Raw genomic sequence first — 18,540 nt, forward strand, 5'->3', positions numbered from 1 at the left:
GAAACATGCACACTACACGTCCTGATATTTCAGTTGATAGGAGGACACTTTATTTTACACATGGACAAAAGTTTTGGGACACACCTTTTTATCATTGACTTCAGATGTTTCATTCAGTCCCATTGCCACAGGTGTATAAAACCAAGCATCTAGCGTTGCGTCCTGTGTCTGGATGCTTCCTTTTCTCTCTGTAAGTGTTTTCAGGTGGACGCTGTTGCTGCATGACTGACGTCTTGGTTTTCCTGGCTTATGATTGGCTGTTCCAGTCGGTGCCAGTTATAAAAAGCCTTTGATGTTGGAGCAACGTGGAGAATTTTTTTTCTTGTTCGGCCTCGAACTGTTCCGCTCCTCTGCCAGCCAGTTGACAGACCAGTTATCGTTGATTTACTGACCTAAATGTATCTGTGGCCCAGTGAAGACACTTTTTGTAATTTTCTCTTTTTAGAAAGGAAACATAGGGGTGGCCTGCCCTTTCTATTTGAACTGTTGGACTTTGTTTATCGGTAGTGTAGTGAGTGCAGTTATTTTTGGGCCTTGGGCCTCCATGAAGTTATGTTTACTTTATTTTTTTGGTTTCTTTGTTTCATTGGATTGCTGAGAATAATGTATACCCCTAGGACACATAACACTAGCCATGGGCAAAAATTCCCTCAGACACACTTCAAAATCTTGTAGAAAGCTTCCCAGAAGAGAGGAAGTTGTTACAGTTGCTTATGGATTTAGAATGGGATTCATAAAAGCTCCTGTATGTGTCCCAATACTTTTGTTCATTAAGTCCATGTCAGTCAGGTCTTCAGGTCTCAGATCTCCTCTCTCTGCAGGTAGAGAAAACTACTTACAGATTACGAAAAGACTCTTCTTTCTTCAGTGGGTCCAAAAGTAATCGATCATTTTGCAATAAAAATTTCATCTTATTTTTAGTAGAATGCACTTACGTCATTTGTCATTGATACACTATATTGCCAAAAGTGTTCACTCCCCATCCAAATCATTGAATTCAGTTGTTCGAGTCACTTCCATGGCCACAGGTGTACAAATCCAAGCCCCTAGGCCTGCAGACTGCTTCTACTGACATTAGTGAAAGAATGAAGTCCAGTCGTGAAATTTCCTCACTACTACATATTCCACGGTCAGCTGTCAGTGGGATTATGACAAAGTGGAAGTGATTGGGAACGACAGCAGCTCAGCCACGAAGTGGTCGGCCACGTAAAATGACAGAGCGGGGTCAGCGGATGCTGAGGGGCAGAGTGCACAGAGGTCACCAACTTTCTGCAGAGTCAATCACTACAGACCTCCAAACTTCATGTGGCCTTCAGATCAGCTCAAGGACAGCGTAGAGAGCTTCATGGAATGGGTTTCCATGGCCGAGCAGGTGCATCCAAGCCTTACATCACCAAGCGCAATGCAAAGCGTGGAATGCAGTGGTGTAAAGCGCCGCCACTGGACTCTAGAGCAGTGGAGACGTGTTCTCTGGAGTGACCAATCATGCTTCTCCATCTGGAAATCCGATGGACGAGTCTGGGTTTGGCGGTTGTCAGGAGACGGTACTTGTCAGTCTGCATTGTGCCGAGTGTAAAGTTTGGTGGAGGGGGGATCATGGTGTGGGGTTGTGTTTCAGGAGTTGGGCTCGGCCCCTTAGTTCCAGTGAAAGGAACTCTTAAAGCTTCAGCACCAAGAGATTTTGGACAATTTCATGCTCCCAACTTTGTGGGAACAGTTTGGAGACTGTGCTTCCTGCTCCAACATGACTGCACACCAGTGCACAAAGCAGGTCCATAAAGACGTGGATGAGCCAGTTTGGTGTGGAAGAACTTGACTGGCCTGCACAGAGTCCTGACCTCAGCCCCAAAGAACACCTTTGGGATGAATTAGAGTGGAGACTGTGAGCCAGGCCTTCTCGTCCAACATCAGTGTCTGACCTCACAAATGTGCTTCTGGAAGAACGGTCAAAAATTCCCATAAACACTCCTAACCCTTGTGGAAAGCCTTCCCAGAAGAGCTGAAGCTGTTATAGCTGTAAAGGGTGGGCCGACATCATATTAAACCCTATGGATTAAGACTGGGATGTCACTCAAGTTCATATGCGTGTGAAGCCAGACGAGTGAATACTTTTGGAAATATACCGTATGTCTACTCAATATATTTTACTTTCATTTGGACAACCAGTGGCCTTGCGATGGACTGGCGGCCTGTCCAGGGTTTATCCTGCCTTCCACCTGATGACTGCTGGGATAGGCTCCAGCACCCCCCCTGCGAACCTGAGGGAGAAGCAGTGTGTGTGGACAACCAGTGTATTTTAAATGTGTATACAGTTGTACATTTGAAATTAAAAACAAAATTAATGAACAAATAAACAACACTAGAAATTTCATTTCTGGGCCCGGCTAATGGCAGGAAAACATTAAAATTCTGCTTTTACCTCTTTCTTAAAGCACTTGGGCATCTTCAAATCCAAATAAATGAAGGTACTCTGCAACAGTCTGAGCAATTATTGCAGATTTTGCTTCACTCCTGTGTGAGTGAGCTGATGTTTTTTGAGATAGTTTGTTCTAGTAAAACCCTTCCCACACTCTGAGCAGTGGTACGGTTTAACTCCTGTGTGAATGCGCTGGTGCTTTGTGAGATCGCCGCTGTCTCTAAAACGCTTCCCACACTCTGAGCACTGGTACGGTTTCTCTCCTGTGTGAATGCGCTGGTGAATTTGGAGATGACTCCGTGAAGCAAAACTCTTCCCACATTCAGAGCAGTGATGAGGTTTTTCTCCTGTGTGAACGCGCTGGTGTTTATTGAAGGTACTTCTGTTTCTAAAGTTCTTTCCACACTCTGAGCACTGATAAGGTTTTTCTCCTGTATGAATCTGCTTGTGTTCATGGAAAGTACCCTGATGATTAAAACTCTTCCCACACTCTGAACAGTGATACGGTTTCTCTCCTGTGTGAATGCGCTGATGTGCTCGTAAACTACTCTGTACAGTAAAACTCTTCCCACATGCCGAGCAGTAATACGGCTTCTCTCCTGTATGAGCGCGCTGGTGAATCTGGAGAATACTCCGTGAAGTAAAACTCTTCCCACACTCCGAGCAGTGATGTGGTTTCTCTCCTGTGTGAGTGCGCTGGTGTTTTCGGAGCGTACCACTCTCTCTAAAACTTTTCCCACAGTCCGCGCACGGATAGGGTTTCTCTCCTGTGTGAATGCGCTGGTGTCGTTGGAGAGTATCCAGTCTAGTAAAACTCTTCCCACAATCTGAGCACTGATACGGTGTCTCTCCGGTGTGAATGAGCTGGTGTGTCTGGAAATTGCTAAGTGCAATAAAGCTGTGTCCACACTCTGAGCAGTGATACGGTTTTACTCCTGAGTGAACGAGCTGGTGTTTTCTGAGAGCACGACTCTTTCTAAAACTCTTCCCACACTCTGAACAGCTATACGGTTTCTCTCCCGTGTGAATGGCCTTATGTTCCTTGAGATGACTCCGTCTTGCAAAGCTCCTTCCACAATCCGTGCACTGATAGGGTTTCTCTCCCGTGTGGGTGCGCTGGTGCATTCGGAGATTACTCTGTACAATAAAACTCTGACCGCACACTGAGCACTGATACGGCTTCTCTCCTGTGTGAATGCGCTGGTGTCTTTGGAGATTACTCAGTCTATTGAATGTCGTCCCACACTCTAAGCAGTGGTGAGTTTCCTCTTTGCCTTTTTGTGTTTGTCTGCTAGATGTGTCAGTTTGAAGAGTGGCAGAGGACGTTTCCGGAGTACTGGAGGTTCTGAATACCATTTTCTCTCCAAATTTCCACAGTGTGATGTACTCCTTTTGGTGGCTTTTCTTTATGGAGATTCTGAAGATTTCTTTTCTGCAGGAGAAAAAGGAAAAAGAGCATAAACTGATAAGTGCAACTCAAACAAGACAGAGAGTAAAGAAATATTCAGACCGTATTTCACCAAGGACACAGGGACATGTGCAAGAGCAGTCCAGTTTGTGGGGCATACAATGTGTTAAATATCATGAACTATGTAGGAACTTTCACTAGAATCCTGGTGAATTGTTTGGGTCTTTTGGGATTGACCGATTTTCTATAGTAAATCACAGGCATATACATTTTATTATGTTGAAAAGCTCTACCCTTTCACTGTGGTCTATATCTCTAGATACGTTGAGATCACAGGATGAGAGACATTTAATAGGAGACTGTGAGCCAAACGTGGGAGCTTCCAATTCAAATCATCTTAAGAACACATGCCCCACGTTATCTACAAGCGAACAGAGATCCAAAAACTGTCAAAAACCTTTCAATGACAACACCCATTGATCTATTACACTTTACTGTACTGTTTCATATACAAATGGTACAGCCCGTCTGAATTCCCCATGGGTCATGCACTAAGAATCAGTTCGTTCCCTGCTGAAACCCCATCTGCCTTAGCTGGACAAACTGAGATGCTACAGAACATGGACTGATACACGTGAAGCTCTAAGATATGTGCTTTACTTTTTGTTTTTATTTTGGCAGACGTGTTTTATGTGAACCAGGTAGGTCCGCATGTGCTGTACTTGAAGGCTGTTGCTACACCTACACCAAAATGCCATAGCCTAAGGATTCAGAAGTTGCCTCTTACCATCGTGTAGCACTATATTTGCTTCATGTTATTTAAACAGGCAACAGATTTAAAATGGAAAGATAAATTAATTAATATAAGCCTACTTTGTGAAGCTGTAATCCAACCTAAATCTCCACTCCCTCCAGAAAGTGAAACCACATCACAGTGGGTTCAGACTACCCAGTTTTCTTTGCAGATAGAGTGCCTGTTTCATCTCAGCTGTGACATCTAATGATGCCCAACTACAAACCTCAATTCCAAAAAGTTCTGACAGTTTGTGAAATAGTGACAGACTTACAAGCAGTAAATTCCAATTGACTTCTAGGACAGCCTAGAACCCACACTCTCTGATTACACAGCCATGCTGTTGTAACACATGCAGAACATGGCTTGGTGTTATGCTGAAATAAGAAATAACATCTCTGAAGAAGACGATGTCTAGAAGGCAGCATGTGTTGCATTAAAATGTGTGCCTATACATACGTGCAAGTTACCCATGCCATGGGTACTACACTGCCAATTATTCAGGCAGAATGAAAAGCGTGCGGAAAGAAAAGTATGTTCTCAAGTTATTCAGGACTAAAGAAGGTAATAAGCTTTAGGCCTTTATTGTGCATTTTGAATCATCAAATAAAATCAATCAATCATTCAATCTCATGGTATTACCTGACCTCACCATGGACAGTTCATAACTGTAACACTTATTTCATCTTACCATTTAATTTCAGTCAGTGTTACAGTAGTGATATCATCTGTGATTTTAATGATTTCCATCTTTGTCTTATATTAATTTAAAAACAGTTACCAACAGTTGGACAATAATCGAATTTACTACCCCAAATCAGCAAAGACATATTTAATATATGAAGTTTGCTTCTTTAGTGATAGCAGCTATTAATTTAGCATCTAGTTAACAAAACCATAATTTTACACAACTAAAAGAAGTAGCATTACCGAGTCAGGAGGATTGCATTGCCGCGAGCCACCCTGAAGAACCTGAAATAATAACAGTGAAAGATTGATTGACCCTTATTAGTCCCACAACGGGGAAAATTGACCTCCACATTTAACCCATCCGTGCAGTGAAACACCACATACACACTAGTGAGCACACACACAGAAACACTAGGGGGCAGTGAGCACACTTGCCCGGAGCGGTGGGCAGCCCTATCCACAGCGCCTGGGGAGCAGTTGGGGGTTAGGTGTCTTGCTCAAGGGCACCTCAGTCATGGACTGTCGGCTCTGGGGATCAAACCAGCGACCTTCCGGTCACAAGGCCGGTTGCCAAACCTCCACCCCACGACTGCACCGGAAAATTAGTTATGGAGAGCATGAACGCAGTCCCCCACTACCAGAAATTATGCGGTCGATTATTATTCTCGCATTTGGGGAATTCGCAAGGGTCAGCAGCACCGAAGTGCAACGGCAGAGCCTCGCCCTGGGTGAACCACTTTCGTGATGATGGTATCACCCCTGCCAGGCGAGAGGTCGCAAAAAGGTGGGAGGTCACATATTCCATGAGTTTTTTTTAGACAGGATACTTATGAAGACACAATAACAATAGCAGATCATTCTCTTGCATAATCAGAACACATGCAGTAAGTACCGTTTATATGCACAGTAAAATCAGATTCATCCACTAAATGAACTGGAACTTGCTGTCTTGTTGATTTTGCATGGACCTTTTTTTTTAAGCCTGTGTGGGTGAAGGTAATGCACAAAACTCACAACCCTAATTTCAGGCTTTCCGGGGCAGCAGCACTTCATACTTTGGTCTCTTTGTTCCATTCTGACTGTGTAGTGGTGTTTCTTTTAATACCAAAAATCTTACTCAGTGCTCATAAACACACCAGAGTAGAAATAGTCTTATCATTTGAAAATATTCAGTGTGGTACACAGCCACCACAGTGCTTCCTATATGTAGCCTAATAAAGTAGAAGAGCCTGTGCCCACCTCTGACCTTCTCCACCCCAACTAGGAAAACATCACCACCCCACATCAGAGCTAACAGTGGCCTCCTCAGTTCAGTCTGAACAGGCTGCTTCTGTGTGAGCTCACATGCTCCACCTCCTCTACATCTTAGAACCTTTCTCCTCCCAGAACACAGTGAACAGTGAGGAACAGTGATGATCAGCTCTTTACCTTCAGCAGAGCAGCTCCAATAACACTGTAGACTCCTGAGCAGACGATCTTCTTCTCTCTTCTTTGGAAAACCACAAATACGGAACCAGCGCCACCACCTGGAGCGCAGAGGGAGCACCGCTGACCTGGGTGCGTTATTTTTATATTCCACCCGTTTTCTTACAAACCCCGCCTCCTGCGCTCTGATTGGCTAGGAGCTCATGTGAGCTGACTGCTAATTGGCCAGTTATCGAGTGGCTGTGAGAAGAGTCAAGACTCCATAGAGGTTAGAGAATACTGCTTTCATCATCTAATGGTCCAAATGGTTTAATCACAAATAAGTCATAACAACAACAACAATAATAATTTGTTTAATAATTTGATGTTTTTGGCCCAGTCCCATTTCTTCTTTTTACCCCTACCCCTTGCTTTCGAGTGTCACCCTTATTCCTGGAGTTGAAATCTTGCCCAAAGAAATGTGACAACTCACAAATAAAAAAAATAAATTAAAGAGCATCACTTCATTAACAGCTACTAGCGCCGCTCTGTAGGCGACCCTGCCGGTCTGCAGGGACAGCAGAGGAGGGGAAAGTTCAGCTCCTCACTGCTGGGCTTTAGTTACATTTAGGGATCATACGCCTTCAAAGAGGGGGGCAGTTATTTATTATCACCCCCCCTAATTCTTCAGTGATGAAGCTGAAGTCAGAGATTCTCTAGATTCTTGTTCGAATTTTCCTGTTTCACCTTAAATGGAGCAGCAGTTACAGTCTGGAGCTTCAGGAGTCAGAACTGCTGGACTATTTAAGGTGGAACGGGAAAGTTAGCTAGATAATATACTGAGACATCAGCATGCTATTAACGATTTTTATGCTTGTTATAAAGAAAAACGACCAAAATCCACTGAAACCACATTAAACTAAGATAAAACAATGATTATCTTCATTTTTTAGCTGAGAAAATTATCAGATTTGTGGGTTTCTTTGGTCTCTTGTGCTCCGTCTCGCTGGTTTTTCTTTTTTCCTATATCACACTGTTAGGAGTCTCTGAAAAACCTTGGCCATGTAGCCCCCACACTTCACCCCACCCCACCCAAGAATTGGGACACCCTAACCCTAGACGTGAACGTGCAAAACCGAGGGCTAAAAGCTGAGCAGTAGGGGCGAGGCGTGAAATGGGATTGGGCCTTTGTCTTGGGACATGAAAGTTAATGTCTTAAGACAAAGAAGTAATTATTTTGTGTTTTGAAGGTGAGGCATATTTTAAGACATCACTTTGTGGTATGTGGTGCTCCTCTGGTATTCCTGTGGTATTCCTGAGGTACTGCCAAACTAAAATTACCACATCATTTACCAAATGTAAAATGTAAAAAGAATGTCCTAAAGAAACAGCCTGCTGTAATGGTATGGTTTTTATGCAGTATTATAAGATTTTCCTTGCTGTATATTTGGGATTTGTTTTGATTTTTTGTGGTATGTTGTTGCAGAAATGTGTTTATAGTAGCAAAAGAAAAAAAATTCTTAAACCATTCACATTAAACTATTTAAACTCATTCCCTTATACCGTTAAGTTCATGGCAGAAAATGTCCAAAGTTAAACCACAAGGACTTTTAATGTGGTCCTCATCATGGAGCGGTCCTCATCATCCTATCACCATTCACGTGCACCTGAGTACTAGGAATGTTCAGCTGTGTCTTTGTTGTAGGACTAGATAGGTTAGTATTGAAGCCTGGGCTTTGGGTAAGAGTAGTTGTGAGGTATTGCTTTCCCTGTGAAGCTACTGAGCGTTTATGACCTTCTGCCTGTTTCTTCTTTGACTCTGCTCTTGGATTTGCCCTTTTGTACTTTTGCCTGGTTTGTTGGATTCATGGTTTTGACCCTTTGCTTGTTTTATGGACTTTGCTCGGACTTGCCCTTGTCTTACTTTGCTGTGCTCCCTGGAACTGACCCCTGCCTGTTTCCTGACTACGACTTCAACTTCCTGGAGAACACTAGTGTTTAAGTGTTGAACATCACAAAACTATAGACATTTTCACATTACTTTCTACACACTGCATTTAACCATAATAAAATGTATTTGATTAAGAACATAATTAAATAGATGCTTAGAAATACATGATCAATTACAAAAACACACTGAAACAGGGCCTAATGCATACTGAATGCACTGATCCTAACAGCTTACTTACACCACTGTTGTTTCGTTTGGGGCATCTAAGAGATTCCTATTCCCGTAGGCCAGCCACTCAAACCACTCACTCTGTGTAGAACGTTGTGGATCACTGTGTAAAATCTATAATCAAAAGAACATCATCGAATCCCAGCGAGAGCCGTTATCTGCTAATTAAAAACTGTAGGAACACTGGTTAATCTTCTCGGGAGTGGCCAGCCTATATAATAATCCAGAAGAAACCATTAATTTTGTTCTGTATCAGAGAATTCTTAAGGAAAGCGTCTTAATCTTTCCGCATCCGTGCACAGAGTGGTGTATATCCAGTAACTTGCTATTCCTTCCTCTGTCACCACCAGGAGGAGACCAAATTAAAGTAAAGAGGACAAGGCAGGGTGTAGATTTACGTGCCACACAGCAAACGTCTAAAATAACAAAAGACAAAACGAACTTAACGACAGCATCAGAAATCAATCAAATGTCATACAATTAAAGGAAAATGGTTTTATCTACACAGTTGAACAAATATCCGCCAGTGCTGTCCCTCCAGCAGGCAATGCTACTTCAGCAGTAACATTTCTCTTAGACAATAAATCTACATGACTTCCTTTCATCCTCCAGCATCCAAAAGCTGACTGCTGTACTTCCCTGATAAGTAGGCGGATTCAGGGTGGATCTCGAAACCCTAACTGATGTTTCCTTGATTCATATCTCCTACGTCCTCCAGCTGGTGACCCAGAAATAAATCGAAACCTGCCACATTTGAGGACCCATCAGTTCTTTAAATGCACCCTGACAAACCCGAGTAGAGGAGGCTTCCAGAGAGAGGAAACAGACGTGCATCCTAAACGGAAGGCTTTTTTATCCGTAGCATGAGATGTAGGTCTGTAGTACAGGGTTCACTCCCTCACCTCTGTTTTTTGGATGATTTCAGTTAATACAAGCATACTGAGAAAAGTTGGGAGGATGCAAAGAAAGGAAAAAAGGATGCACAATTAAAGACGTGAGATCTGCCTATGCTCTGTTCAAGAAAGGGCCTTCTTCAATCTATTCCACAAAGTTGGAAAATGATTCTGTGAATTAATATATGCTCATTTCAGCCAGTGGCCACTAGTTACAAGTGGTTTCCACATACCTTTGGACATGTAGTATATTTTTGTTTCTATGTGAAATGGCTGCATTCCTAACCAACAAAAACAAATAAGAACCTTCCAAGTTGCAAAAGGTAGGCTCCAAACCTTCTCAAATAATGTTTTGGCTAGGTGGTGCTTGGGGGTCATCCTTTAATTTATTATATCATAACCTGTTATTCAACTTGTGCTGTGCTGCTAAAACCTGACTTTGCATGAGTGGGAAAGATTCTTTGCCTTGAGTCTTGTATAACAGTGTGGTGGGCTTCTAGAGGAATTGCAGGAAGGTGCAGTTGAGCGGTGAGACAGGTAACAGTAGTCAACAAATCAGATTCTTGTTTTTGTTGCATTTTGAAAATGTGTCAACTTTTCCAGAAATGCAGTTTGTAGACTGTGAAAAATAAAATTTCATATTGATTAAAATTTAGTTGCATGATATTTGTTTGGATGTATTTATTTATTAGTTCTCTTGAACCTTCATTCAACTGAAAAAAGTACTAAGAAAACATTTCCAATGTTTTCACTGACTTCAAATGAAAATATCGTCAGTCAGTGGAAGGAGCACTTTGAAGAACTTCTAAACCAGAGAGACATGCCTCCCTCATGGGAGTCAGGGCCAGAGGCTTCTACGGTGTCAGACGCCATTTCCCTGGTGGAGGTCCTTGAAGTTCCTTGGTGGCAAATGCTGAAGGCTCTGGATGTCGTGGGGATGCCATGGCTGGCATATCTCTGCAATACCACATGAACCTTTGGAACAGTACCCTTGGACTGGCAGTGTGTGGGTAGTGGTCCCAATTTTTAAGAAAGGGGACCAGAAAGTGTGTGCCAATTATCAGAGTATCACACTGCTCCTCCCTGGGAAAGTTTATGAATCAGATCAGTTGAATCTTGGATTAGGAAGTAACAATGTGAATTCCGCCCTGGCTGTGGAACAAAAGACCAGCTTTTCACCCTCAGGTAGATTGCTGAGGGGGCATGAGAGTTTGCCAACCCAGTGTTTTGCAGACTTGGAGAGTCACGTTCCCTGAGACATTCCTGCTTGTGATATTCATGAACAGGGTCTCATGGTGTAGCTGAAGTCAGGAGAGCATTATGAGTGTATGCTGGATTGTGGTGTCTCTGCTTTTTGTGAAGGACATCCTTTTGGCTCCATCACATGGATGCCTCCAGCACTCACTGGAGCAGTTTGCAGCTGAGTGTGAAGTTGTTGGTGTGCAGATCTACAACTCCAAGTTAGAGTCCATGGTCCTAGCCTAGCAAATGATGGCAATTGATGATGCCAAATCACCCATGCTGTGGGAACTGATGCACCCCCCCCCCCTCCTCTGGATTCCCTGAATCTTTACAAAATGTTATGTACGGTTGATGATAAAAGACCTAAGGTCTCTTAAAGCAATTTGTTTTGATCACCCCTTTTCCCCTGGTTTTAAGCAGGGAACTAGGGTAGATTGTTGTATCTTTTTGTTTCTTTAATTATCAGGTTTGTTAGTTCACTATTGCTAGTTGTTTTGCTTATTTTGGCATGTGGTCATCCCTGAAGCTATTACCTATTTAGCTTAGCCTCATATCATTAAAAATACAACCCCATTTCCAAAAAAGTTGGGATGCCCTGCAAAATGTAAATAAAAACAAAATCCAATTATGTGCACATCATTTAAATCATATATTTTATTGAGCGTAGTACAAAGACAGTATATCAATTGCTGAGTTTGAGAAATAGTATTGTACATTAAAAAAAACATTGCTTCCCATGCTGTCTTTCACAGGGTGGTGAACCCTCAGCCTCTCTGGGATGCTCTTTTATAACCAAGCATGCTTCTGACCTGTTGCCAATTAGCGTTTCACAGCTTTACCAGACTTTGTTGCCCCATCCTAACATTTTCTTTTAAAATATTTTGTTGGCATCAAGTTCAAAATGGGCACAGATTTTTTTTTAAAAATCAAGATTGTATTTAATTGAAATACTACAAAAGACAATATCAGATGTTGAAACTGAGACAGAGTTTAAGTTATTTGCACATCACTGCATTTTATTTACGCTTTGCACATCCCAACTATTTTGGAAATGGCTGCATTTAAATATTCAAAATTAAAGAACTCATTAATAAATAAATAACACTGGAAAGTTCTTAAATTTCTGGTCCCAGCCAACAGAGCAAAATAACAATTGTGTTTTTACCTCTTTCTTAATACCTTTGTGCATTTTCAGACCCACGTTTGAAGGTACTCCTACAGTCTGTGGAGCTACTGTAGATTTTGCTTCACTCCTGTGTGAGTGAGCTGATGTTTCTGGAGATAATTTACTCTAGTAAAACTCATCCCACACTGTGAACAGTGATATGGTTTAACTCCTGTGTGAACGCGATGGTGTGTTGTCAGATTAGTCTGATGAGTAACAGTCTTCCCACACTCTGAGCAATAATACGGTTTCTCTCCTGTGTGAATGCGCTGGTGCTCCTGGAGATAACTCTGCCTAGAGAAACTCTTCCCACACTCTGAACAGTGATGCGTTTTCTCTCCTGTGTGAATGTGCTGGTGTCTTCTGAGGTCTCCTCCATTTCTAAAGCTCTTCCCACAATCCGAGCACTGATATGGTTTTTCTCCTGTGTGTATGCGCTGGTGTATTTGGAAATTAATCAGTGCAGTAAAGCTGTGCCCACACTCTGGGCATTGATACGGTTTTTCTCCTGTGTGAATGAGCTGGTGTTTTTTGAGAGTACTTCTCTCTATAAAACTCCTCCCACACTCTGAACAGTGATGTGGCTTCTCTCCTGTGTGAATGCGTTGGTGTGTCTGTAGATGACACTGTTGAGTAAAGCTCTTCCCACAGTCTGAGCAACAATACGGCTTTTCTCCTGTATGAATGCACTGGTGTCATCGGAGTGGACCCTGTGAAGAAAAACTCTTCCCACAATCTGAACAGTGATAAGGTTTTTCTCCTGTGTGAATGCGCTTGTGTGCTTGGAGATGATTCAGTTGGGAAAACCTCTTTGCGCAGTCAGAACAGTGATACGGCTTCTCCCCTGTGTGGATGCGCTGGTGTCTTTGGAGATGACTCTCTCGATCAAATTTCTTCCCGCAATCTAAGCAGTGGTAGGTTCCTTCTTTGTCTCTATGTTCTTGTGTTTGTCTGATAGATGTGCTGGTTTGGAAAGAAGCAGAAGACGTTTCTGAAGTACTGGAACTTCTGAACACCATTTTCTCATATTTCACGTCTCCAAGTTTAACACTTTCCACTTTCCTTGAAGTGTGTTTGGAAGAGGAAGTAAATTAGGACTGTGTAGGACACTAGGAATTGGAGAGGACTTGCAGAAGAGGGTCATTCTTTTCTGGAAGAGAAAAAGGATAAAGTTAACACAGCTTAAAAGAATCAATGGAAGAAAAGAAAAAAAAAAAAAAAAAAAAAAAAAACCACACACACACACACACACACACACACACACACACAACCCCAATTCCAGTGAAGTTGGGATGTTGTGTAAAACATAAATAAAAACAGAATACGATGATTTGCAAATCCTTTTCAACCGATATTCAGCTGAACACACTACATAGACAAGATATTTAATGTTCAAATGGATAAACTTTATTGTTTTTTGCAAATATTCACTCATTTTGAATTTGATGTCTGCAATATATACACACACACACACACACACACACACACACACACACACACACACACACATACACAGACACACACACACACATTATCAGCAGTGGTTCACTAAGGCCATAAAATTATTGAAAAAGGACAGTCCTGTTTGGGGGGCATACAAATGTGGTAACTAACCATGGGAAATGTGTAGGAATTCCTTGGCCTTTTGAATTTGACAGGTTATCTATAGCAAATGAAAGCCACATACATCTTAAGCTGAAAAGGACTAAGTACCAACTCATTATATTCTACATCTCTAGATACACTATATTTCCAGAAGTATTCACTTACTCATCCAAATAATTTAATTCAGGTGTTCCAGTCTCTTCCATGGCCACAGGTGTATAAAGCCGAGCCCCTAGGCCTGCAGACTGCTTCTACAGACATTAGTGAAAGAATGGGTCGCTCTCAGGAGCTCAGTGAATTCCAGCGTGGTGCCGTGATCGGACGCCACCTGTGCAGCAAGTCCAGTCGGGAAATTTCCTCAATACTAAATATTCCACAGTCAACTGTCAGTGGGATTATAACAGTGACTGGGAACGACAGCAACTCAGCCACGAAGTGGTCGGCCACGTAAAATGACAGAGCGGGACTGCATTGAGCCGAGTGTAAAGTTTGGTGGAGGGGGGATCATGGTGTGGGGTTGCTTTTCAGGAGTTGGGCTCGATCCCTTAGTTCCAGTGAAAGGAACTCTTAAAGCTTCAGCACCAAGAGATTTTGGACAATTTTCCCAACTTTGTGGGAACAGTTTGGGGACGGCCCCTTCCTGCTCCAACATGACTGCACACCAGTGCACAAAGCAGGTCCATAAAGAAACGGATGAGCCAGTTTGGTGTGGAAGAGCTTGACTGGCCTGCACAGAGTCCAGACCTCAACCCCATAGAACACCTTTGGGATGAATTAGAGTGGAGACTGTGAGCCAGGCCTTCTCGTCCAACATCAGTGTCTGACCTCACAAATGTGCTTCTGGAAGAAAGGTCAGAAATTCCCATAAACACTCCTAACCCTTTTGGAAAGCCTTCCCAGAAGAGTTGAAGCTGTTATAGCTGCAAAGGGTGGGCCGACATCATATTAAACCCTATGGATTAAGACTGGGATGTCACTCAGGTTCATATGCGAGTGAAGGCAGACGAGTGAATTCCAATCGGATTTTTACACAGGTGTCTCAAATTGGGTTTCAAAGCGTCTTTTGCATCACTCACAACACAAAAACAACAATGCTGTCAAATTCAGATTGATGGACGCGCTGGACTTCTAGAAGAACACCAAAAATTGATGATTATAACAGAGAATTATGAAGAGTTTGGAGGGCGGGATGATGCAACTCCATCCCTCCTGCTTTTGCGTGTGAATTCCACCTCAGTAGTATAGCTACGTAGTTACTGATGCCTACGTCAATACTACAGCAGCCCACGCAGATGATGTCTGGACGTGCAAATCTGATCATCTGATCAATTCCACACATGTGAAATGGAATTATATTGGTGGGATGTGGAAGTTTGAATCTGATCCACAACTTACACTTTCATTATCCTAGAGATTATTTCACAAAAAAAACCTCACAAAAAATTGCCAACTCCCTAAAAAAGTAAAAGAAAATATATAGATGAGCCTTAGTTCTTGAAAATGAATGGAGCCATAAGAGCTGGTTGTTCCCATCACTAGTGTGTGTGTGTGTGTGTGTGTGTGTGTGTGTGTGTGTGTGTGTGTGTGTGTGTGTTGTAATGACACTGTTTTGTTAGAGCACGTTGATAAGCTGTGCATTGATTAGTAGCGCTTGCTCAGGTATTAAAAAGGAGCTCCGGTAAGTTCACACCGTTTATTTTTAACCTGCATTACGTCATGTTATTTTATATAACTCATACCAAATTTTAGGAAAAATCTTTGGAAGAAAAAAGTAATAACATAAAATGTCTTAATATTATAATATATAACATGTTATATATAATATTGTAATGTAAGATATGTCAAATTTTGAAACTCTCGAACAGAAATCTGTATTGGTCTGTAACGATATCCATCCAAGATTTCTATTCATTTAAAACATTTGAGTATTTACACAGTTGGTAACAACCTAATTTACTCCTAATTGTCCTGCCTCACCCCAAATCAGCCAAGACCTGTTTGTTGTCTGAAGTTTGCTCCTATTAGCAGCTATTAAACACCAACTAGTATCCAGCAAAGGGCTTAATATTTGAGTCTACTTAAAGCCCACTTATCAAAACTGTGTACATTAATTCATTTTAATAACTGAAAGAGGGAAAATTACTGAGACAGGACAAAAAAAGGTCAAATATTGTGTCACTGAGTTAAAATAGTGTCAAGAGAGATCGGAATAGAGGAGATATATATATATATATATATATATATATATATATATATATATATATATATATATATATATATATATATATATATATATATATATATAAATATGCACAAAAATATGTTAATGAAGGTATATGACACGGCATTAAAACACTCGACCTGACATTTAAATGATCATTTCAGCCTTCACAGGGCAACAGCACTCCATATTGTAGTGTTCTCCCCCTTCTGACTTAGTAACGCTGCTTCTAATATTAAAAAACTTACACAGTGCTCACTAAACACACTTGAACACACAAAGAAAAGCATCATCATTTGATTTTATACTCGAAGTATGAATATACCAGTGCTTTCTATAAGTAACAGAATAAAGCAGAGGAGCCTGTGCCCACCTCTGACCTTCTCCACCCCAACTAGGAAAACATCATCACCCCAAACCAGAGCTAATCCTGTCTTCTGTGTGAGCTCACTTACTCCACCTCCTCCCAGAACACAGTAAACAGTGAGGAACAGTGATGATCAGCTCTATACCTTCAGCAGAGCAGCTCCTGGTTTTCCCTGTAGTCACACCACTGAGTAGATGGTCTTCTTCTCCTCTTTATTAACCTTGGAAAACCACAGGAGTAGAACCAGCGCCCCCACCTGGACAGCAGGGGGACTCACACTGGAACCATATGTTCACTGTAGAGGTTCATATCAGTAGTCCAGACTGGCTATTTCAGAAGTTTTTAGATGCAGAAGATCCAGATTTCAGTGAATGTCAAGCCCAAAATTTTCATATTAGTCGTCTAACATCCACCAAAGCACCAACTTTTTGGCTTTGCTCTCTCTAGGTAATATGTCTTGACAGCTTTTGTTTAATTCAATATTTAGATTTTTAGTTAATGGTTTTATGCAACTTTTAATTATTATTGATTTTACTCAACATGTCTCTGAACCAACTCATAGGATCATATCATAGACTTAATCATCTTTCATGGCTTAAGGATGTTGCTGTATTGCAGGGATGGGGAACTGTAGGGCCAGATTCCTGCACAGCTAAGTGATTCTTAGCACACCTGATCAGCTAATTACCAGGCTGAGCTGGTGTACTAGAGCAGGGAATCACCAAACTGTGCTGGGCTCCGGCCCTCAGTTTTCCAGCCCTGCTGTATCAGATGATAACTGTTGTTGTTGTTGTTTTTTTTAATTGGAGGTAGGTAGTTTTCAAGGCTTTGGGAATTGTGTTATGTGCCCAGCATGCAAGCGTAGTTGAAGGCTTTGGGCAAGTCAGTCCATGACAGCTCAAACTGATTAAAAGAGATAATGTTCTTACAGAATGCATTATCTATGGGCGCAAGACAGGGGCACAGCATTTGCATGGACATTGTAGGAAAGAAGCCTAAGCACCATCACCCTGTTCTGAAGTTTTGCCATTGGGGTTTGTGTCACTCACTGGTTTTGGACTAGTTTTAGTTTACCCTGGTTTTTGTTTTATTCTGTCCATTTTGTCATTTAAAAAAAATAAAATAAAACTCAATACTGACCACAAAAAATTGCCTGGAGTCTCAAGTTACAATAAAATTCTTTGAGTATGCAGATACAACACATATGTAGAAGAAAACATATTTTTATACTTGATTTTAACACTTTCACCACACAGACTAGTTTTATTTCTCTCATTTTTCAATGTATGGCTCTTATGAAAGCGTTTTTTTATGGTGGTTTTTGGTGACCCCAGTCTCAGACCATGACTGCAAATCGGAATACTTGCATTTTTGCACATTTTTTTACCACAACAGTATCTGACTAATTTTTGCACATCTTGTGCTTCACTTTGACATTGTTAGCTGATAGAATTGGTATAGATACCAAACACCGCATGATGCATAATGCTCTTCTGGTTTCTACCTCGGTGACTGCTATGCTCATATATTCTAGGCTATCTGCTACACATACTCTCAGTACTGTGACCTGCCCATGTTCTGTTTTTGTATTTAATGTAAGTCTTTTGTATTAATTTTTTGTTTTGTATCATCTGCACTATGTTTACTGTATTGCCCCACACTTGTATTCCTGTGATGGTCTTGGAGGAATGTTGTTTCGTTTCACTGTGTACTTGTATTTAACTAGAATGACAATATAGCCTGACTTGACTTGGCTTGACTTCAGTCTGTCATTCTCTAGTGCATGCACACAAACACTTTTACAGTCTAATGAGCCTAGTCACATCACACTGGTCCTGTATACAGCACTGTGTGTTTCCCTGAAGACGAAGGACTAAGCTTGTTGCTCCAGTTTCAGGCACAAACTGGCGCAAGAGCCTAAACATGCATATTTATAAGCTATGAGCACAGCACGGCAGAAAGAGAAGTCCTCTTCTCTTTCACATACATTTCCACTTATAATGCACCTGCACTAATATTTACACTACATGGACAAAAGTATTGGGACACCCCTCCTAATTGCATACAGTTAGGCACATAGCCTTGGAGTCTCCATGACAAACACTGGCAGTAGAATGGGGCTTACTGATAAGCTCAGTGACTTAAACATGGTACTGT

The 18,540-nt window shown here is 41.7% G+C and overlaps 2 protein-coding genes, 1 non-coding gene and 1 pseudogene across 3 annotated transcripts in view; 1 reads left to right on the forward strand and 3 right to left on the reverse strand.

Moving 5' to 3' along the window:
• Positions 1-6,788, reverse strand: part of LOC108413543 (zinc finger protein 208-like) — a 39,377-nt gene extending 32,589 nt beyond the window's left edge. Inside the window, exons 1-2 of the mRNA XM_037542797.1 lie at positions 6,736-6,788; positions 2,493-3,848 (exon numbers count right to left, since the gene is read on the reverse strand). Coding sequence (XP_037398694.1) covers positions 2,493-3,772 — 1,280 coding nt within the window. The 5' untranslated portion in view covers positions 3,773-3,848; positions 6,736-6,788. The remainder of the gene's footprint in view (positions 1-2,492; positions 3,849-6,735) is intronic.
• Positions 5,914-6,081, reverse strand: LOC119264541. The gene has a single exon (XR_005131112.1). It is a non-coding gene; the product is annotated as a U1 spliceosomal RNA (small nuclear RNA).
• A 1-nt stretch (position 6,789) lies between the features above and the next one.
• Positions 6,790-18,540, forward strand: part of LOC108412018 (gastrula zinc finger protein XlCGF7.1-like) — a 43,478-nt gene continuing 31,727 nt past the window's right edge. The window contains exon 1 of the mRNA XM_037542652.1: positions 6,790-6,864. The gene's annotated coding sequence lies outside the window, so the exon portion shown is untranslated. The remainder of the gene's footprint in view (positions 6,865-18,540) is intronic.
• Positions 12,136-16,584, reverse strand: LOC108413547 (annotated as a pseudogene).

This window comes from Pygocentrus nattereri, chromosome 11, assembly GCF_015220715.1.
Source record: "Pygocentrus nattereri isolate fPygNat1 chromosome 11, fPygNat1.pri, whole genome shotgun sequence".
Taxonomy (NCBI): Eukaryota; Metazoa; Chordata; class Actinopteri; order Characiformes; family Serrasalmidae; genus Pygocentrus; species Pygocentrus nattereri.